This window comes from Mixophyes fleayi, chromosome 4 (genome assembly GCF_038048845.1).
Source record: "Mixophyes fleayi isolate aMixFle1 chromosome 4, aMixFle1.hap1, whole genome shotgun sequence".
NCBI lineage: Eukaryota > Metazoa > Chordata > Amphibia > Anura > Limnodynastidae > Mixophyes > Mixophyes fleayi.
Window position 1 is genome coordinate 240,013,121 of NC_134405.1, and position 23,690 is coordinate 240,036,810.

At 39.5% G+C, this 23,690-nt stretch overlaps 1 protein-coding gene across 4 annotated transcripts in view; it reads left to right on the forward strand.

Moving 5' to 3' along the window:
* GLIPR1 (GLI pathogenesis related 1) overlaps positions 1-16,923 on the forward strand; it is a 39,449-nt gene extending 22,526 nt beyond the window's left edge. Inside the window, exons 4-6 of one of the 4 annotated variants that reach the window (XR_012691370.1) lie at positions 783-869; positions 11,376-11,402; positions 15,855-16,923. Coding sequence is in view for 2 of the 4 variants with exons in the window: in XM_075209549.1 (XP_075065650.1) it covers positions 755-779 (25 nt within the window). In the remaining 2 variants the exon portion in view is untranslated. Of the gene's footprint in view, positions 1-754; positions 870-11,375; positions 11,403-15,854 lie in introns of those variants that run through there. The other 3 variants (XM_075209550.1, XM_075209551.1, XM_075209549.1) reach the window with 3 other exon arrangements.
* Positions 16,924-23,690: the final 6,767 nt, after the last annotated feature.

Consider the following 23,690-nt stretch of genomic DNA (forward strand, 5'->3'; position numbering starts at 1 on the left):
ATTCTTGTGATCTACCTTATTGAATGATGGCTACCATCCTAAAATAAAAATAATTTATGGTGGCATCTGCAGGGCTACACAGAACCCAAATTTTAGTTTTACTTGCAATGTCTGTTTGTTTCCACAATATACAGTTCCCCAAGTGGACATTATGTGTTCAACATATTTACAACTGAAAAGGTACAAGAGAAAATACCAGGGATATTATAGACCTGCTGTATATGTAGTTTCTCTGAGTAAAAGATGTGCATGGAAGTCAAGTCTTGCTGTTATATTGTTACAAAACAATGTTCCTATTTCTGTGGGTTTTGATAGCAGTAGATAATGGACAGGTGTTTCAGTTGTGGGTTGTTGGTGACTACAATGGGTTATCTGTTGTTCTCTGCCTACTGGCTGTATTCCAAGAGAGAGACAAATGAGAGAGAGGAAATGGGGAAATTTAACTTCTACAATATTTAACACCATAAGACAGGAGGGCCTGAACCTAGTCTCTCTGTCACAGTAATTGCACAGATCTCTGGACTCTATTTCTAGCAATGTCTTTTACACGTCTGTAGAAGATACTTCTCATTACCTATTAAAAGTGTCAGTTTTGCATTATATTTGGTATTTTTACCACATTTAGGTATCCACTAGCACAATGACACACAACAAGTGTGTCAGGGCAGACTTGTGTGTTACGCTATCAAGATGGATAACAGGGTTAGAAAATATAACTAGTATTTTATAATCTGCACCCATTCTCTGATTGTAGTTATTCATGCTTACCATATTTTTGAAGGGGGCAACTTTAGAGGGCGTAAACCCTTATCTGTCCGGAACCCCATGCAGCAAATGTCCAGATGACCAATGTGAGAACAATCTCTGCAGTAAGTATTTTAATCTAGAAGTGATGTGTTCTACATGAGCATGTTATTGTTTCATTTTAAATGGCATGCATGCGATAGACATTATAATCTTAATCAGGAAGCATGATGTTTTTAATGGATTAATTAATGGATTGTCTCTAGAAACCAGTCTATTATTTAATATCACAATAATATTTTTAATCTCTCTTTGAGGATCTTATTTTCCTGTACATAATAGTCATTGTGAATTCTGAGTTCCTGGCAAACAAATGTGTAACTTCTACCAGGGGCATGCTGCCGACAGCTGTACACTGTGCAGGTCCATCCAGCAGTGACAGTGTGCTGCCCGGCTGCTCTGATTGTGTTTTAAGCACAATCAGAGCAGCCGGGCAGCACACTGTCACTGCCGAGCGGACCTGCACATACTGTGCAGCCGCAGGCAGCCTTAGATATCTGAAAGGGGGCGGGGCCTAAATCGCCCCCCCCCCTATATCGCTCGGGTATAGAAATTTCCTAGATTCGCCCCTGCCTACTATGTAAAGGAAAGTATCTTATCTGCACTCTGAATTTGATAGCGGGTGCAGAAAGGCCCATGTGCCACTGGCTTAAGTAGGCATTGTCACGTTATTCAAAATTATATTAATGTGTTTCAAAACAAGTAGACATTGTCAGCAGGTGATTTAAAGACATGATCAGAGATTTGGATTTTCCTGAAATGCATTAACCAGCCTGCCTGGATCTGGAAAATTTCGACCTGGCCTTAGGATGTGACTAGTCATACAGTAATAAAAAAAATAATTTTACCATAACACAAAAGGAGACCACTGAATAGCATAAAAATAGTTATTTTCTGTCTCAAAATCTGAAGACAGAACTACTTTATATGGTGTCAGATGGTGCACCCCAAGATAACAGTTGTGGTAGTTTAGCAGATGCACTCTGTCGTGAACATAGAGAGCTTGCAGTTATTTAAAAGGAATAATTCATAACTGCAGTGTAAATAAGTGATATCAAATGAATCCATTGATAAGTTAAAGTGTAAGGATTTGCAGTCGGGGGGTATTCAATTGTTGCTTCGACCGCAAAAAAACGAGCGCGTTAAAACTATTACCGTTTATACGGTAAACTTGCGCGTAAAAAACGTTAATACGGTAGTTTACTCGCTGAATTTGAGATTAAATTCAACGAGTAATTACCGTATAAACGGTAATAGTTTTAACGCGCTCGTTTTCCGACGGCCGGAGCAACAATTGAATACCCCCCAGAGAGTCTGATGTAAATTTATTGGATGGCTTTGCACATCCCAGTGTGAACAGATAAAAGTGTCACCTGGGGGCAGCTTCAAAGGACTCCCGGGGTGAGATCTGGGGGTAAATGTATTAAGCTCCGGGTTCTTCAACACCCGCGAGTTCGGCGTCTTCGGCGTTTAAATTTAAAGCGGCGCTGCCTTGTAAAGGTTTCCCTTTACAAGGCAGCGCCGCTTTAAATTTAAACGCCGAAGACGCCGAACTCGCGGGTGTTGAAGAACCCGGAGCTTAATACATTTACCCCCTGGATTATTTGTGACACTTGAATAGACTTTTAGGTACCCGCTCAGCATGTGGTCTGGCTCAAAGGGGCCATGTGCTGACATAGCCTATATCTAATACTGTATAGACAAAAATAATTCAGTTTTAAAATATGCCACTTAAAATCAATAAAAGTAGTGATCAACCACATATTCCTCAATAGCAAGTTGAAGAGCAGCTCATATGTTAAATTAAGAATTCTGTCCCACAGAGAAATGAAGAAAAGGAGTGTAAGCTGTGTGAATGCACTGTACTTAGGCGTGTTTGATATCAAAAGATGGACAAAGTCATAGAGGATTTATTAATGATAAAATTGGATCGATGTAACGCTCTCCAGAAAAAATATATATTATAGTAGAATTGGTTAGTAAATCAGGCAACATGTAAATGTGGTTTGAAAAAGTGTCCCAGGCCACAACCCCCGATTAGCATTAAACGATGCCCCTGTGAAGACCATCCCATTTCATGTTGCTTAAAAACCTGTGTTCTGAAGGAACAAACGGCCAGCTTCTTGGGGATCAATCTAACTGAAGGACTGTCCATCTTTTCTGACTGCCCCAGGCTTACAGTTTATTATATGTAAGTAATGCTCTGTACTTTCATCCCATTTGTTTTTATAACTGTTTACAATTTTTTATTTGTATGTCATATCTTTATCTAATTGTTTTTATTATCTGTAAGCATTGTACTTTTTGTAAATTAAATCTAAAATTTAATAGTTCTGTCCTTATTGCTCTAAACGAATCCATAGCCTGTTTAGAAGAGACAGATTGCTTGGCTGGATTAACACTTTAGATACCAGAGTGAGAAGAGTTAACTATTTAGCTACCAGAGCACAGAGTGTGCGCAATTGGGTGATTAAGTCATAGGTTTGCTACGGGCCTTATTCGTAGCTGGTGGCAGTTGCTGAGAGGTGTGAAGCCTGCGTTTGTGTTGGGACGGGACCAGTGAAATCTGTAGCCTTAGAGGAAGAGGTGAGTGTGAGATTTGGACCTGGAATCCTGTGGTCCCTTACAGTAACTTCCAAGTCACAAATGCACAGAGTGCGGTTTGTGACTGATAAAAGGATTCAGGAGCGGTTTCCTGACAGAATAGAGGTGATATATTGTATGACGGTAGGAATATATGATAAGATATCTAATCAGGGAGTAGCTAGAGGGGCTTATCCCTGACACACTCCTAAAGGACATTATTATATTTTTATCAATAATCCTCAGGAATAGACTCAATAGTAGATATGAATATATAACACACTTTACATAAAGGGAGAGTAGACTTAAAATTCTGATTTTATTATGAATTATTACAACTGTTTTTATTTTTTTTTGTTTTAAAAAGTGAAGTATTAAAAAGTGTGATTTGTTTGTGCATTTTAAAGTAAATCACGGCACTAGGTACTGGTCTATCATTTATGTTAACTATATAAGCTCATTTAAATTTCTTATATATTATTATTATTGATTGTCTTTATTAGGTAAGGTGTATTATCCCTTTCAAACCTCCTGTTAAATTCAGATATGTTACATTGGAGAGAAGTTATCACTTCTGTTTTGAAGGATTATTTGTCAATATATTTTAGCTTTCTGAAGGCCTCTATTATAAACCAGCAGCATTTATTCCATTTGGTACTAATTTAGAAATCTAAGATTCATTACAGATAGTTTTGTTAAAGCATTTGCATGTAATGCATTACAAATAGTTATTCTAGTGCTGTACAATACAGTTTTTTTAAAAAGAAAGTTTGTAATCAAATGTGTTACAAATTATCTCTCACTTTTGACTACATGATTCGATTTCTTTAACACCACACATGAATTATATTTAGCAATTTCTGTATTACCTAAATAAAAGAGTTACTAAAATGGACTTACATAAACTTATTGAAACAAAAACACAAAAATTTAAATTGTTTGCTTTTACTTATCTCATGGTTGCATTAATATTTAAATATCATCCATGCTTGAGAAAAAGACCTATGTTTATAATCACAAAATAACTGGTAGCGGAGAGCTAATATATCTTTTTAGTTTTTCTCTGAATGAATGTCCTCCTACTACCTTTATTTAGCGTTTCTTATGTAATTTACAAATAGTCTTAAGTGCATACTTACCAACTTTACAATGTTGGTATCCGGGAGCCTGCGGGGGAGGTGGGCGTCATGGGGGGGCGGGCCTCCAAAATACGTGTCATTTTGGACCCGCCCCCATGACGTCATGACGCAAAATGCGTCATTTGACAGTGGGGGCGGGGCCAAACGCCGCGATTCACCAGGAATCGCGGCGTTTGTGACCTAATTCTGCCCACTTCACTAGGAAGTGGGCAGATCCGGGATTTTGCCACACTCGCCCGGGAGTCCGGGAGACTCTCTCAAAATGCGGGAGTCTCCCGGACATTCCGGGAGAGTTGGCAAGTATGCTTAAGTGTCTCTATTACTAATTTCAGAAAAGGTATTATTTTATCTTATCTAGTTTTTAATTGGTAGTTTTATATCATATTAGTAAAAAGCATATGTTTTTCACTGCCAGCTTTCAGAGTATTATGGTATATTAGACTCCAAGAAAAATACTTATTTAAAATTAAACTCATTCAATCTTAAAGTGGTAACTATACCAGAGGATGTGTTTGGATTATACTATACAAAGGGAAACCACAGTGACCTGTCACCCTGTCATAATGTAAACCAATTGCAGCCTATTCAGCATTGGAACATCTAGGGAGTGATTAATAAAAATGTGTCAGGGACTCTTCCTGGCATCTAGGGTGGTGGGTGCTGGGGTAAATGTAATTGTAAAAAATATTAACTGAAGTGGCAAATATGGTATAAGCATCAATCACTGCCACTAATAGAAAAAAATATTCTATTAGAATTATTTAAAAATCTTTTAATTAAATAAAGACACCTGAACACACCTCTGTCACCACTTCATTAAACAGCAAAATCTTCTTTCATAAAGTAGTCTAATGGGAATCTTACGACACAGTCCAATTAGAAATAAAATGTAAAAAAATGTTTAACCATGTGAACTGATAATTACAGAGCCCCAGTGGAAAATAATGTTGACCTGAATTGACAGATGCCAATAGATGTCCAGCCAATCACAAATATGCAAGAGTCAAATGCAGATCACAAGACAAATACCTAATAATATTTAACATGTTTTTATTTATATCTACAATAATGAAGAAGGAATAGGTCACCAAATAGTGTAGTATGTGCAAATAATGTCCAATACCCAAGGTGATATGATTATGCGTACCAAGTGCAAGATTGAATGATGCTTATCTTTGTTAAGGTTCCTGGTACTCAGACTATTATCTTGAACGCCTCCCAAACATATTACATGCATAATAAAATAAAGTAACTAGTGTCTTATCTTCAGATATAATAATATTATTACCACCTCCAACGACTGTGTATAAGCGTGCCAGATAGAAAAATAAATCAAGGATATCTGTATAATTCACAGATATTGCTTTGCCTCTTGGCTTCACTGTGTATCGCCAGTCAGGAAAGAAATGTTTTTTTGTATAAAACAATTTTAATATGACAAATCTACAATATATGCACTTATAAAACAAATAAAATAATGCGCTTATCTGGAGTCCAAATGATTACACTTCCAGTATTGGGGATGCTAGGGTTGTCTGTCCACTACCCTTAGGAAGATTCTCACATTACTGTTGCCCAGAGATAAGTCCAAAAGCTCCAGGGAACATTGGTAGACAGCTTCTGTTTAAATCCAATTCCTAATTACCTCAATGTATTTAATTACTTTAAAGAAACTTCATCAGGAGTAATAGAATAAGTCTGTTATCAGATCAGGATTAAATAATGCGCACATGCGCAATGGAAGCCTCAGACTTCTGTGCATGCGGGCATCAGCTAGTATCGTCGTTCTGTGTCCAAGCAATAACATTCTTATTACAAACTTAAGAAGACCTGGATATATTTACTAATAAGTATAGCAAAGTGCTGATTGTGCTACACCTACAGAAACATACATATTTCATACTCTTCTAGTATGACGGCCATTTTTAAAAAGTGCAAAGTTCCAGTACAGTGCCCTCAGTGTAATTATTTCAGGCCCAGATCACACATTAAAATCAGCAATGTGATAAAAGCTTATAATATACTAATATATAACATATATGTCAAAATAATATATATGTTAAACTCTGTTAAAATGAAAAGAGGGAGGTAATGCAAAATCAGTAAAATCCCATTTTGAGATACAGCACTAAAACACATCATTGTAAATATAGATGACCCTATGTGATATATTATAACTACAATAGGTGATACAAATTTATAACATCTACAAATATTTTTAAAATAACAAAATATGTGATCATAAAATCATATAAAATTCAGAAAAAGTCATATAAATATTGTAACAAAAGGTGGCATTTAGCTGGCAATATGCAGAGAAAGCAGGCAAATAGAGTAAAACATTTGTGCAGTAAAGCACCTAGATTCAATGTAAAGACTTATGTATGAAAAGCAATAGTTTAAGTTTGGTTAATTTACATGATTTGAAATCCTTCCTCTCTGCAAACAGACAGGGTGTGTCTGTCTGTTAGTGCAAACAGAGGCAGTAATGGGCGTTTCCTTTTAAAGAGAAGGTGGGTGTGTCACCTGTCCATCAAGCTAAGGCTGGGGGAGGAGTATCAGGTATAAAAGCTTGTTTGTATCACTTGTTCAGGGAGAACAATGTTGGGGTAGCTAGCTGGTCCTGAGAGAGAGCTGGTCTATGTATAGCTAGCGTTTAGGGTCTCCAAGTATTGCTGTGAAATCTGTACGGTGTCAAAACATTTACCATCCTGACAATAAAACTACATAAAAAGGAAGAAGTTGTTCGCATGTGCTTCTGCAGTAGCGGGCTCTTGCCACAATATAAAATTGCATCTAAATTTATAACATATCACAATTCTACACATCCCTAAGTTTATAGAAAACACAAAAGATTGCAATGACATAAAAATAATGTTAATTATATGCAACAATTGTTCATAAAAAAATGGACTATCTCATAACTTTCATTCATGCCCTGTGGTGACAGGGTCCAAAGTTCATAAATCCAATACATTTCTCTTTGTGAAGGTTTTAATCTGTAAATCCCCGCCCCTTGATCCAAGTTTAATCTGTTCAATGGATTTGAAGGTCAGGTTTATTCTTTATATTCCTAACATGTTCTTGTATCCGAAGCTTTAAAGAGTCTTTTTGTCTTCCCTCCATATTTCATACCACATGGACACAACAAGTATATGACCGATGTTGTCATGCAGTTCATAAATTGCTTAATTTCGAACTCCCTGCAATTATTGTGATTAAGGAATATTTTCTTACTCAAATTTACATATTTACACACATTACAGTGCATGCATTTAACAAAGCTCTTCAGGTCTAAAAATGTACTACTTGTGTTAATTGTTTCTGTTAGCCTGCTAGGGGCTACGGTATCTTTCAAATTTCTATTTTTTCTAAGAATGACGTTTGGTTTATTTGGAAGGATAGTTGTTAATATTGGATCCTTCTTCAATGTATCCCAGCGTTTATAATTCTGGACTCACCACTACTGAATTTGGTAATGAATAAGACCTCATCTTTTTTCCTGAATAACTTAATAAATCTGTTCTATTTGTTGCTGTGATTTTATTAACTGTCCCAGTCAGCAAACTATCTACGTATCCCCTATTTTTAAATCTGTCAGGATAAATAGATAGCTGTTCTCTGCAGTGAGTATCTTCACTACAGTTCCTTTTAATTATATAAAATTGTGAAAAGAGGATACTTGTTTTACACTTCTTAACAAGGCAACTATCATAGTGTAGGTAACTATTAGTGTCCACAATTTTAATAAACATTTTGGTGGTTATGTTATATGTACTATTATAGTAATTTTATCGTTTTCAAATAAGCATCGCATAGGCAATTGTATTGTGTTTCTAACGCACAAAGTGATTTATTTTAGCAGATGTAAATAGTCAACAATTCAATACATTATTATATTATGATACAGTACAGTACAGCCAATAACAAAAGATACATACATACCGCTGCTATCACATGCGCTCGCTGCGCTAACCACGGGCACCCCTGGACAGTGATTCACCTTTGAATACTGTGATCAGTGAAGACTGAGAGCTGGGTGCACAGCTATGATCATATATACACAGTCAGTGTTACAGAGAACAATGCAAATGACGTGGCTTGCTTCTATAGGTCCAGACATCGGATGGGTCCCGGCTAAACAAGTCATAGGCTGATTCAATCTAAGGAATCCAAAGGTGAGGGTCGTCTCTCCAGGTGATGAGCTCCTTTCTTCCCGCCAATGCTCCAGTTACAATTAGCATTTCATAGCCAGCATCATACACAGGTTTATTCCCTAACATCAATAACTAGAGTATGCAATATGCAATCTCTTCGGCGATGGAACCGGACTGCTGCTGATGAATAGGGTTTTAATATGATATGATACTAGGCATGATACCTTTCCTATAACCTGAACCTTGAATATCACTGAAGTGTACATATAATCATTATATATATATATATATATATATATATATATATATAGACTAATAATAAACCAAATACTATCTGCTCATAAATTACAGTGTAACGGAACCAATATGAATATGAATTATATAAATAACTAAATGTTGTAATGCGAGTGTGTGCGTGCGTATTTTACCGTGCGATCGCACCATGCCACGTGTTACGTGGCGTACGGATCTTTGTTACGTGGCGTACGGATCGCAATCGCACAGCAAAACAATATTAACCAATATACTTTCGTTCATCCAATTATATGACTTCGACAGTACCCATTAGGACTAAGTCCAGGTATTTACTCTGAGTGGGATCATGCATAGCCCTGAATTTAAGATTATAGTCATTGGCTTCAATATAAATCAGAAATTGGTTAAAAAGAATCAATGTCACCTCTCCACACCAATATAATATCATCTACATACCTTTTATATATTATTATGTTATCAGAAAAAGGGTTGGGATCACAGATGTAACGCTGTTCCCAACTATCCATAAATAAATTTGCGAAACTTGGTGCAAAAATAGTGCCCATTGCCGTCCAGCATTTATGAAAGTAAAACTCATCTAAGAATCTTAAAATAGTTGTGTGTAAGAATAAATAGAATAAGGTCACATATAAAATCTTTGTGTTGCTCACTAAGGGTCGGATCAGGATCTAAAAATTGTTTTCAAGCTTCAATGCCTGTCTTGTGTTGACTTGATGTATACAATGATTGTACAACAATAGTAACCAACATATACGTTGGGTCCCATTTAAAATCTTTAAAAAATTGAAAGATATTAATGGTGTTATTAAGATATGTGTTATGATTCCTAATGCATTCAGAACATGACAATAGCAGTAGAAACACCAAGGGGTAAATGTATTATGGTCCGATTTTTTCAACTCGCCGGAAATGGTCGAGTTTACAGCTAAAATTTAAAGCGGTGCTGGCTTGTAAAGGCAAGTTTGCCTTTACAAGCCAGCGCCGCTTTAAATTTTAGCTGTAAACTCGCCGATTTCCGGCGAGTTGAAAAAATTGGACCATAACACATTTACCCCCAAGTGTCTTTAATTAAGCAAAATATGTAAAGGATTGAGTTTGTGGAATTTGCAGATTTCAGGTTGCAGAATAAACAGGTATACTACAATACACAATTATGAACAGGTGTGATGAATGGCAGGAACAGTCCAAGCAATGACAAATACAGTTTAAATGCAGGGACAAGTATAATGAGTTACCCAATTGCCAGGAGGCATGAGGCTCCAGACTAAAGAGGCTGGGGTCAGGATTCCAGATTGCCAGAGGCATGAGGTAGTCCAAGGAAGCAGACAGGCTAGCTGAGTTTAGTGACCATGCAAAGGTTAGGGCAACAAGAGTTCAAGCAGAGTCCAATAGCCAGGCTGAGGTCAGGGTCACAAGCAAATAAGCATAGTCCAGTAATCAAGCAGAGGTCAGGGCAACAGGCAAACAACCAGGGTCCAGGAATCAGACAGAGGGTCACAACAGGAGGTCAAACAGCAGCAAAGCAAAAATGGAACAGGGATAAACAGGAGACAAGCAGCAGTCAGGTAAAAACGATGAACTACACAGAGCACAGATTGAGGCAGGTGTTAGAAGCTGTGAGACAGATGCAGTTCTAATCAGAAAAGGATATTTACTCCTACAGGCATGGTGGAAAGTTCAGGGGCAGAACAGCAGCACCTCTGGTGGATTTGAGGTACTGCTGCCACATACAAAGTATAGGCAGAGTCGTAACAATATGATGTTAAATTAGTAAGATATAAGAAAGTTATAAGAAAATATCTGCATATTCTGAGATGTAAGTGATTCGATTCTGGTCACTATCGGTCTGCCCGATACATAATCAGAGTTTTATGTATTTTTGGCAGAAAATAAAAGATGGGTATAATAGGAGTATTCATCATTAGGTACCGAAACTCATCTTTGTTAATGAGTTGTTCATATAGTCCTTTAAGAGAAGTTTCTCTGAGGATACAAAATTATTTGTAGGATCATCTGGCAATGGTATGTAGGCACCATCACACAGTAATCTCCTTGCCTCTTTAATATAATCCGTTCTGGTTTGTAATACAACTCATCCCCCTTTGTCCGCTCATTTGGTAACGATTTCCTTGTTATTTTGTAAATCCTTAAAGGATTTTTTTTCATTTTTATTTAAATTCTTATTAGTCTTATATTCATAATTGCATAAGTCTTGTACCAATAGTTCTTGGAAGATATCAATGTGAGTACTTCTAGCCTCTAAGGGATAATATTTAGACACCGGTTTGAGACCCAATTTTGAGTTGTTTTCATAATTAGTTATAGCCTAATCTTTCTTTGCAAATGCCTTTTCAATGTAAGCTTTCTGGTGAACTTATTAATATCTGTGTATAATTGTTTTTCTTTAAATTTACAGAGAATCCACAGCGTGATGCATTAAAGGGTATGTATCAGATTTTTATAATTAAAATTGTATTGACGAAAGCTTTTCTGGTTTTAAAAGTAGCATTATTTACGCCAGTGTTTGTAACACCATACTTTAAAGAGGAATTTATTGTGCAGACACATACCTTATATGTAGGTGAAGTTCTGTCCTAAAATAAAGATGGGAAAGACTATGCCATTATTTTTTTGAAAAGAAAGCCTAATGATGATGTGAAAAAATATGCCGAAAAGAAGGGTTGGCAATTAGGTGGGCATTAGAAATGCTCAGCTATTATGTCTTAGGAAGACAATGTGAGCTTGTTACCAACCATGCCCCTTTGAGATGGAAGTGTGAAATCAAAGAGAAGCATGGTTGTGTTACCACATTGTTTATGGCCTTACAGAATTTGAAATTCACAGTAGAGCACAGGCCTGGAAGCCAGCTAGCGAATGCAGACGCACTGTCCCAAAGTTATTGTCTAGAGCAGTGTTCCTTAACTCCAGTCCTTACGCACCCCTAACAGCTCAAGTTTTGAGGATTAATGTGTGTGGAAAAAGGTGGGATAATAACCGACCCACCAAGTAGACTAAATCACCTGTACATGCATCATCATCATCATCATCATTTATTTATTTATATATTAACGAAATCCTGGAAATGAGCTGTTGGGGGTACGTGAGGACTGGAGTGAAGAAACACTGGTCTAGAGCAATGATAGGAAAACACTTCATGGGCTGTATGGTCATTCCTCTAACCTTCAGAAGGGCCGCATATTACCACTAATCTCCATAATAAGTTAAAGCAATAGATTTAATCAAATAAAGAGATACATATCTGTAAAGACATATCAGCAGGCATTTGAAAAAGTGTTTATAAACAAATCTGTCTAAAATTCAGGAAAGCGATAGGGCCGCAGGTGAAGGCTTGGGCCTTCTGGCCTCACAACCAGACAGCAAGCTAGTTATCAGCCCCCTTCTGTGTTCAGGAGCCTTTCTATTAGAAATCACATACACTTGAGCATAAGCAGCATTACACAGGTAGCAATTAATACAGACCAGATTCTGACCCATATGACAGCCTAATTTAGTCGACATACTCGAGCGTGTAGGGGTAGAAGGGTTATCAAGCTTAGACACAACCTGGAATTACTCTGAATAGACCTCACTCGAACCAACCACTTTGGGACACCCAAGGTGGCACCCTCCTCACATGTCACAAGAGTTATTACATTCACACACTGATGTCACACAGTGTAAAGCACTGTTTATATTTTGTAAAATATGCTAGTTTTTATTAACCTCTTCACGACTGAGGTTGGTTTCCATAATTTTTTAGCCAATTGAGGCATGAGTTTTAAATATAAAATTTGAAAAAGGAGAAGTTCTCTTGAAACCTCACCTACTGATATCCAACTAAAAGGTAAGTTGTTTCTTTATTTTAAAACTTGAGATGGAAAGACCAATGTGTGACTTCCTTTGCTAATATATTTATTATGGATTGCGCAACTTGAATGCTAGTGCTTGTTTTTTCTGTGTGTGTGTGCATATATATATATATATATATATATATATCTAATATATAAATGTCTAGTGGCGTCTGTCTGTGTGTGTGTGGAAAAAATAAAACCGATCTGCAGCGCCACCTGCTGGGCAGAGTTATACACTGACCTACTAAATTCTTAGTGTGTGTGGGGAAAAAATTTCAAAAAGGGCTGAAATTTGGTAGGGCTCAAACTCATTTTCGTGAGGTAATTTTACCTCATGAACACACATGTGTAGAGGCGTGCGTTAGTGTGTGTGTGTGGAAAAAACTATTTTCTCAGAAAGGGCTCATCCAATTGACCTGAAATTTGGTATACTGACATAATTTGACAAAAAAATTAGAATAGTCAAGTCAGTTAACTTCCATCATCCCTCCTTCCCCCCGTGAGAGGGGTAGTAAAGGCTAAATTTACGAGTTGAGGGGTCAAACTCATTTTCGTGAGGTAATTTTACCTCATGAACACATATTAAAAAGGGTGCTTGCGTCGCTAAGTAACGCTTTCCCCTGAGGAGGCCTGGGCTAGGCCCAAATGCATGACAAGAACCTTTTAAAGACCTTAAGTAGCTTGATTTGACTAGAATGCATGAGTATCATGCACGGGTTAACTTGTATATATATATATATATATATATATATATACACAGTGACCAAGTAAGACCAGTACCATCTCCTGGGCAGATGATATATATTGCTGTTGGGCTCTAGCTAAACACTGGTCACTCCTGACTACCAAACTGAGACAGAACAAAAACAAATGTACAGCACAGTGACTTACAGTCAAATATCAGGCATTCTCTTACAGAGACTCTGCAGCCCTTGTCCCCAGGTTGTGAGAGACTGACTGAGCTGCCTTGCATCCTTTTACTAGCACCACTCAGGTGCAGCTCCTGATTGCTAGCAGAATCACTGTTAACTTGGAAGACCCGGTTAATGGACCTAATGGATGGAGCTCTCCCTCACTCTCCATCCATAAACCCCCAGGACCCTTTTTTGGCTTTTCAACAGGCCTATAGCCCTTCAGCAGCTCCCAAACAATAACATTTTTCTGGGGTTTTAAAACAAGTAGGTTAGGAACCTAGGTGAAATATAGCTTTTTGTCTCACAATATATATACTAGTTAAATGGATTTAGTAGTAGCATAAGTAGCTGTTACTATTAGATTAATAAAGTATATAATACCCTTACAGCGCTACATATACCACTGCTGCAAATCAGAAAATTAAAACTTTACACCAAAGTATAAATCACATATAGAAAAAATATTATTGGTAAATTACTTTTTTGCGCTGAGGTTTCCCATACAAAATAGGTAGAGTAAATCTAATGAATATATAAAATGGAAAAGAATACTTATATTGGTTGATGGTATAGTGTTCAAATTCTTTCAAGCGATCATAGGGAATTGTCTGATGATGAACATACCATGCCAAAGAGAAATATTACCGAAGAAAATATTCTTTCTCTTTCGCATGGTATGTTCATCATCAGACAATTCCCTATGATCGCTTGAAAGAATTTGAACACTATACCATCAACCAATATAAGTATTCTTTTCCGTTTTATATATTCATTAGATTTACTCTACCTATTTTGTATGGGAAACCTCAGCGCAAAAAAGTAATTTACCAATAATATTTTTTCTATATGTTACTATTAGATGTCTAATGTCATCATAGTGCTCTTAGTAATGTCTACATAGGATAGATGTTTGAGGTACTCCTTGCAAATTGCTGGGCCTGTTTCTTGCCCTAAAACTATATTGGATTCCTGATAAGTAACATGTTGTTGATCAATGTTCTGTGTGTGTGTGTTCTGTCATCTATGATAGGAAACATTGTATCCCTTGTTATGAACTCATTTTGCACTCTTTCCAGATACACAAATCCTATATACCACATGAATATCTTACAAAATTAAACTTGTTATGTGCAATCAGAGCAGCAGCTCACCAGCCTGTCCAAACTCAGAATAAAAGCAATCTCTACAACGGAGTTTTTCAAATTTTTATTTTTTATTTTCAATGTTTCAATGAATGGTTCACTCCACAGTCAACAGGAATAACATATGACAAATTAAAAGCACATTAATTCCCAACACCTTTCAAGTGCAGCTGAAGTCAGTCTTCAGAAGGGAAAACGTTCCAACCATGAAAACAAATAATGAAATAAACACCAGTGACTACAAACACATACAAGATGTATACAAGGTTATTATTAATCTTATTTTTTATTTTTACTTTGTATTTTATCAATTTGCCAGACATTGTTACTTTTTAAACTAGATTGCACGTTTAATGTGCTAATAATAAAAAATATTGTTTTATTTTATGACGTAATCCACCATATTTATTATAGGCTTTTAGCTTGTTTGCCTGGTGCACCTTATATTGTATTTTGTTTGTTCTATCCCCCACAAGGATTGGCACCCTTAGTAGGGTTCGGACATGGGGTTTCATAGCTACTCACACATTAACGGGTTTGAAAATTGGAGATGTTACCTATAGCAGCCAATCAGCAATCAGATTCTAGCTATCATTTTGTAAAAGCACTAAATAAATGATAACTAGAATCTGATTGGTTGCTATAGGTAACATCTCCACTTTTCAAACCTGCCAGAAACTCACAGCTTGATACATTTACCCCCTGATGTTTACAAAGTGCTTGTCTCCAAATACTCCGCAAACATAGACACACTTTTAGTTTGTATCAATATCTGCTTAAAGCAGGGGGGATGCACGCACATTAAAGTGCACATGATAGACCATTTAGATACACTGGTGGAAAGCAAAAGCATGTGTTGCTGAACATAGAGTGCAAGTCATAAATGAGGTCTATTGCATCCCAGTGTCTCACAAACAGTGATATGTATGATATCTAAATGGAAAATATAAAGGACAGTAATCAAAACAATTCTTTTTTTTCTTTGCAGATTATCCCAATTCGTGCCCCAATTCACCTTCTGCAATTTGCAAATTACCTTGCCTTATTACTGTACCCATAATGGGTTTTCTAATTATCCTAACCTTTATAATAGATGTAGCTATACGCCATTGTAAGCCAGGCATTTTTAAGTTAAAATAGCGCCAGATAAGTACACCTCTCAAGTTCATAGTCTGTAGGTATCATTTGTACTGCTCATTCAAGTTATTGTGCAGCTGATACTCATAGTCTAATGTTTTTTCTTTATACTGTAGGTTTTAATTGAAAATAAAATGTTTGTTATTCAGTTCTGTGTTAAAAAAAACTCCACAGTAACCATTAATAATATTTACCCTTATTGCTCTAATGTATTGCAAGCTCCTTCACACATGTCTGTAAATAAATTGGAGTTGAATTATGTCGTGGACATTGCTAATATGATCACATTTCAAACTTTATTAATGGCAAATTTAAGTTATTCAAAACATCCAGGCTAAAATACCATTTACTGAGGACAGATCAGATAATTCCTCTGGTATACATTTAAGCATGAATAGTAAAGGTGCCCATACATAGCTGAATCAAAATCCAATAGCATTTTCTGCTGCTTGCAATGGGCATCAGATCCTCATCAATATCTGTTCTTTTAGACCCATACACACTGCAGTTTGTGGTGATTTAGATCAAATAAAACCTCTTTGGCTGTCAGAATCACACTATGGGGTATATTTACTAAACTGCAGGTTTGAAAAAGTGGAGATGTTGCCTATAGCAACCAATCAGATTCTAAATTTATTTAGTGCATTCTACAAAATAACAGCTAGAATCTGATTGGTTGCTGTAGGCAAAATCTCCACTTTTTAAAACCCGCCGTTTAGTAATTATACCCCTATATCTGGGCATCTTTACATTAAGGAAGAGCATTGCACAGGATAGATGACAGAAAGATGCTTTAAAATAGATTTAATTTAACACTGTCCACAATATATAAACTATAAGTGATGTTAAATGGTAATACTCTTACAATTTTACAAATGTTATTCCTACTTTTGTGATCTCATTAAAATGTTCACATACTTCATGATGCTGATTGTTTGTCTCAGTTTAAATGATAATGGAAAATACAACAATGTGACCTCTGGCCTGAAAGCAGCCATTCTTGCTGCTACCTGTCACAGCTGCTGAGCTCCATGAAAAGCACAAAGTACACAGGGAATGACCAACTCAACATTTTCTGCTTTGGGTAATGATGTCACCAGTAAAGGTTTCCCATCTTCATACTTCAATGGTTCCATAATCATACAAAGGTGAGTAGTGACCTGTCACTGAGCATTTTCTGCATCTCATGGAGTTCACCATCTGTTCTTAAAGGCCATTCTAAAAGTGTAATCTTAAAGATACGTGTCAAAAGTTAAAATAGGACGCATCTCTATACTGCTACTTTACTGAATCTACAGATGAGATATGCTGAACATAATTTGAGTTACATTTTTTTTTTTAACTATTTATTTTGAAAAATAGGAATGATGTACAGATAACAATCAACAATTAGTACATTTGCAGGAATAGAAACAAAAACAGGGAACAATACAGATCATGGGCATATGTCACTGGTGCTGAAAGTAATTGAGTAGCAAATATCAAAGACAACAACAGGTTGTCATTAAACAGACAGGTAAGTATACAATTGTAATCCAGAGTATTCAGGATACTATAACATTTTTTAACAATATAGTCGGGGGGGTACTGGTCGTCACCGAGAAAGAAAGACAAATAGCACACACTTCCCTTTATTGTCACATTTCCTCATCACTATCCTTCCCCTTCCCCTTTTTAAGAACGGAGACAATTTTGCAGATTGTCTATCATCATCAATCAGAGGATAACAGAGAAGAAAAGACCATGGGTCTTTCCGGACAGGGCATGGGAGGAGGGAGGAGAGGAGGGTCCTAACTCGGTCCCAAAAGGAGGATATTTTAGGGCAGGACCACCAAATATGTAGGAAAGATCCCATCTGGCCACAACCCCGCCAACATAATGGAGAACTAGAGGGGAACATTTTAGTGAGTTTGTCAGGTGTGTAGTACAACCTATAGTATACTTTATATGCGTTCTCCTTCACCAAGGTGGAAATAGAGCTGGTGGCCACTTGGTCTCTTATGGTTTCCCAATAATCCTCCTCTGGGGGGGGGGCAGATCCCTCTCCCACTCCCTCTCATGCCTGCCACTTGGAGGTAAGAGTGCATTAAGAATTAAGCTGTAGATAAAGGTGATCGTGCCCCTACCCAAAGGTGAGGAGAGACATAGGGATTCATAGGGAGACTTAAGAGAGGGGAGAGGAGCTCCCCCGAGGAGAGAGCCCACAAAGTGTCGTAACTGGAAATATTCATAGAATTTAGGATGGAGACTTGGATATTTAGAGCGTAGATCATCCCAGGAGATAAAGGCCCCCTGAGATAATAGGTCTCCAACAAATTGATCGGCAGGTCTCCCATATCGCAGCTGTGAATAATAAGGTAGGACATTGGGCGGCGAGGGGAGATCTAGTTTGTTTTGAGAGACCCCATATACAGGACAGAATTGGAAATTTAAGATAGGCAGATTCAATGTCAACTGTCACTCACCGGAGTGTGAGTGCCTCCACTCTGGTACGTGGTTCTCCATTTTTCCCGCTCACACCTGTGTGGAACCGCGGCCGACCTGTCGCACTGGGCATGCGCAGGTCCCTTTAACAACTACACCTGACCACTAATGTGATTGATGGATCAATCACCCCTCCCTACTTAAGGCACCTGCAGCCTTAGGTAGTGGCCTGATCTTGAAGTCTCACTCCCAGTGAACTTCTATAGGTGTGTGCAGTTTCCAAACTGCTTCCAGCTCTACTCCTGTGTGCAGTTTCCAAACTGCTTCCAGCTCTACTCCTGTGTGCAGTTTCCAAGCTGCTTCCAGCTCTACTCCTGTGTGCAGTTTCCAAGCTGCTTCCAGCTCTACTCCTGTGTGCAGTTTCCAAACTGCTTCCAGCTCTACTCGTGCTTCAGCTTCCACGCTGCTCCCTGCTCAACTCAGCGGCGGTTCCCATACCGCTACAACGCTTCACTTCTCAGCTGATTCCGGATCTACACAACTGGGTATGCTCTACTGACTATTGACTATTGCCTATTGCTCGCATACCAGTTGTATCCATTGTTGTTTGCTGCACAGGGTACAAGTACCCATATAGACTGTGTTACTGCATTGCTTCATTTAGGACAAGCTTTCACTCAAGCTACGATATCTCCTCACGCTACTACTTAGCGTTATTGTGCATATCTGCTGTGACCAGCTTCTCCTCACTGCAAGGCATCTTCTCCATACAGACTATTCATTGTGCAAGTGCAAATAAAAGAAAAATGTTGTCCGGCGCTCAGAAACAAACAGAATTTAAAAATCACTGTGTCAGCATAAACATAAAGGAGAATTTTGTGCACAATATAGCTATATTGGGGTTAAGCTCACCTGCCGGACGTCAAGGCATCTCCTGTAGGTGAGTCCCTAAGCTAGTGATACAAATTTACATTCAGGGTGTTCCATTTAAAACCTTCCCCTGACAACATTTTTCTTTTATTTGCACTTGCACATTAGACTATTCATTGTGCCTTCCATCTCTGCCTTACAATACATTGCTCTACTCGCGCTGTTTCCATACAGCCACAGTTTGCCTTTCAACTTCACTCTCCTGCACCTGGACAAGCCCTCATTCCTTCTCACAGCAGTGGTACAACTTGCTGCACGCAGACCACTGACTTCCCTGCTACCTACCCGCACCTGGACAAGTCCTCCTATCACAGCGGTGGTACAACTTGCTATACGCAGACCACTGACTCTCCTATTACCTACCTACACCTGGACCAGACTCCTCACCATAGCGGTGGTACAACTTGCTGAACGCAGACCACCAACTACCCTGCTACCTACCTGCACCAGTACTATTCTTCCCATCACTACAGTGGTACAACTTGCTGTACGCAGACCACTGACTCCTCCTCTACCTACCATCACCTATCCACATCCACTCCTTGTGTCTACATTATCTTCAGCCTCCAGTTTACTGCTCCAAGTCACTGACTTTCCTCTAACCATAGCTGCAAGTCACTGACTTCCTCAGACTATCTCTACTCTCCTGCTGTGGTGTCGCTTCAATCATTCACCTGCCTGCTTTGAGGTGCGTGCCATAACCCCGCCTCTCTAGCAGGGTTACATCTGGTGAAACTCGGGTAAGCAACTCCTAGTGCCCGTGACAGCAAGATCAGGCCATGACAGACCCAGGATTGGAACCGACAGTTAAGGAGATGCTGCAGCATCTGGTCACTCGGGTAGAACAACAGGATGTTCGGCAGCAACATCTGTTCCAGTGTTTCCAGACTCTGGCCACCCGAGGAGTTCCTCTACAAAATGTTTCAGCGACTGTTGAACCTCCAGCGCCTTCTCCTTCCCCAGTGCCATCCCAGGTGTCTACTGCTTCCACGCTACACCTGCCTACTCCCTCAAAATATGATGGAGATCCCAAGACGTGTAGAGGTTTTTTGAATCAGTGCTCTCTCCATTTCGAGCTTCAACCTCACCATTTTGCCACTCACCGTGCCAAGATTGCCTACCTCATTTATCTGTTTTCCGGACAGGCTCTTGCGTGGGCCTCCCCTCTGTGGGAGAGAAATGACCCCCTATTGGAGGATAGTGCACTCTTCATTTCCACGTTCCGCAAAAATTTTTGATGAACCTGGCCGTGTTGTCTCTGCGGCTTCCAGCATTCTCCGACTACACCAAGGATCACACTCTGTGGCCCAGTACGTCATTCAGTTTCGGATACTCGCCTCTGAACTACAGTGGAACACCGAGGCCCTGATAGCTGCCTTCTGGCAGGGTCTGACGGATAAGATCAAAGACGCACTGACCACACAAGAGTTACCCTCCTCCTTGGACGATCTAATTTCCCTATGTCATAGGGTAGACATGAGATTCCGTGAGAGGGAGTCTGAAATAACAAGCACCTCTAAGGGGTTCACTCACCCATCACCTCAAGTTCGTCATCTTCCCCCTCCAGTGGAACCCATGGAGGTAGGACGTTCTAAGTTAACATCTAGAGAGAGGGATCGACGAATACAAAATAGACTCTGCATCTATTGTGCTGACCCTACTCACAGCCTGAACTCATGTCCTAAGAAGTCGGGAAATGCCAGGCCCTAACCAGTTCTGGAGAGGTAAGGTTAGGATCCCTGGACTCCTCTCCATCTTCTATGGATTCCAAAGTGTGTGCATTTGATGTTACCATCTTCTCAGCCACCAAATCTTTTATCTCTCAAGCACTTCTGGATTCCGGCGCTGCCGGCAACTTTATCTCCAGTGCCCTTGTTAACCAGTGGTCCCTACCAGTGGCCCCGTTAAAAACCGCCATAGCGGTCACCGCTATAGACGGCTCTCGCATCATTAATGGACTTATCACCCACTGTACGACTCCTTTGACCCTTCAAATTGGAGCCTTACACCAAGAGAAAATCTCTTTGCTGGTCCTTCCTGCTACTACTAGTCCCATCGTTCTTGGCCTTCCATGGCTTCAGCTTCATTCAACACAAGTTGATTGGAGTACTCCCCAAGTCACATCCTGGGGCCCGGATTGTCATCATAGATGCCTAACCCGAGTGGTACAACTCAAAATCAACAGATCATCTATAACACCTGGTCCTCCGGGTCTTCCTCCACAGTATGCCCCGTTTGCTGACGTGTTCGATAAGGCGCAATCTGAACGCCTGCCACCTCATCGGGCATGGGATTGTCCCATAGATTTACTACCTGGCAAAAACCCTCCTAGGGGCCGTGTATACCCTCTCTCGCTACCAGAGACACAGGCTATGTCAGAGTATATCAAGGACAACCTTCATCGCGGATTCATTCGACCTTCCAGCTCTCCCGCTGGAGCGGGCTTCTTTTTTGTGAAAAAGAAAGATGGGACCTTAAGACCCTGCATTGATTATCGGGGGCTCAATGCCATAACTGTAAAAAATCGGTACCCGATTCCTCTTATCACCGAACTCTTTGATCGTATAAAAGGTGCTCGGATTATTACCAAACTTGATCTCCGTGGCGCTTACAACCTAATCCGCATCAAATCAGGCGACGAATGGAAGACAGCATTCAACACCAGGGATGGGCATTACGAATACCTAGTTATGCCCTTTGGACTGTGTAATGCCCCAGCTGTCTTTCAAGGATTCGTGAACGAGATCTTCCGGGACCCATTATACGTGTGTGTTGTAGTCTGTCTGGACGACATTTTAATCTTCTCTCAAGATCTTGTCTCCCACCATCAACATGTGGCAGAAGTTCTCTCCAGACTGCGGAAGAACCTCCTATTCTGCAAATTAGAAAAATGCTCCTTCGAATTATCCCAAATTCCATTCTTGGGATACATCGTGTCCGGAGTAGGTCTGGAGATGGACCCAGACAAAGTTAATGCCGTTCTACTTTGGCCCCAGCCAACTACCCTCAGGGCTATACAACGCTTCCTGGGGTTTGCGAATTATTACAGACGTTTTATCCTGAACTTCTCATCTATTGCTTCTCCTATTGTGGCCCTGACCAAGAAGGGCGCCAATACTAAACACTGGTCCTCCAAGGCCCTTCACGCTTTCCAAAGCCTTAAAGAAGCATTTTCTACCGCCCCTGTTCTTTGGCAGCCTGACGTAAACCTTCCCTTCTTTCTCGAGGTGGACGCCTCCAATGTCGGACTAGGAGCTATTCTCTCCCAAAGATCTGAGCAACAGAAGTTCCATCCTTGTGCCTTCTACTCCCGGGGTCTTCTACCCGCGGAAAAGAACTACACCATCGCTGACAAAGAACTGTTGGCAATAAAAGTCGCATTGGAGGAGTGGAGATATCTACTGGAGGGGGCTCATTATCCGGTAACCATCTTCACCGACCACAAAAATCTCCTCTATTTACAAACAGCCCAATGTCTAAACCCTCGACAGGCGAGGTGGTCACTTTTCTTTTCTCGCTTCGAACTCATTATAACGTTCAAACCTGCTGCAAAGAACAGGAAAGCAGATGCCTTATCCCGGGCATTTGCCCCTCCTTCTGACATCCTGGATTCTTCCGATCATCCTATACTGGATCCCAAATGTGTGACTTTGGCCACTTCGTCCACCAATGTGCTACCGTTTGGGAGAACTCTTGTTCCGCCATCTCTACGCAAGAGAATATTGTCATGGTACCATTATTCACGCTTCTCTGGACATTCTGGTGAACGAAAGACTTTTGAGATCCTTTCCCGGAGTTATTGGTGGCCTTCTATCAGAAAGGATGTCAGAGAATTTGTGGCCGCTTGTGAGATCTGCTCTCAATTTAAGTCTTCCCGCAGAACACCAGCGGGATTGCTCCAACCACTACCTATCCCTACCAAACCTTGGACCCACATAAGTATGGACTTTGTCACCGAACTTCCTCTTAGCAAGAGATGTAATACCATCTGGGTAGTGGTGAATAGATTCTCCAAGATGGTTCACTTCATCCCTCTCACCGGATTACCATCTTCTTCTACCTTGGCTGACCATTTTATTAAAGAGATTTTTCGAATTCAAGGCTGTCCGTCCGAGATTGTGTCCGATAGAGGAGTGCAGTTCGTCTCCAGATTCTGGCGAGCCCTTTCTAAGAACTTGGGTATCCGACTGTCTCTATCATCGTCTTACCATCCCCAATCAAACGGCCAAACCGAAAGGGTCAATCAAGATCTCGAGACCTTCATAAGAATCTTTTCCTCAGCCAATAAAGATATTTGGGTAGATTTACTCCCGTGGGCTGAGTTTGCCCACAA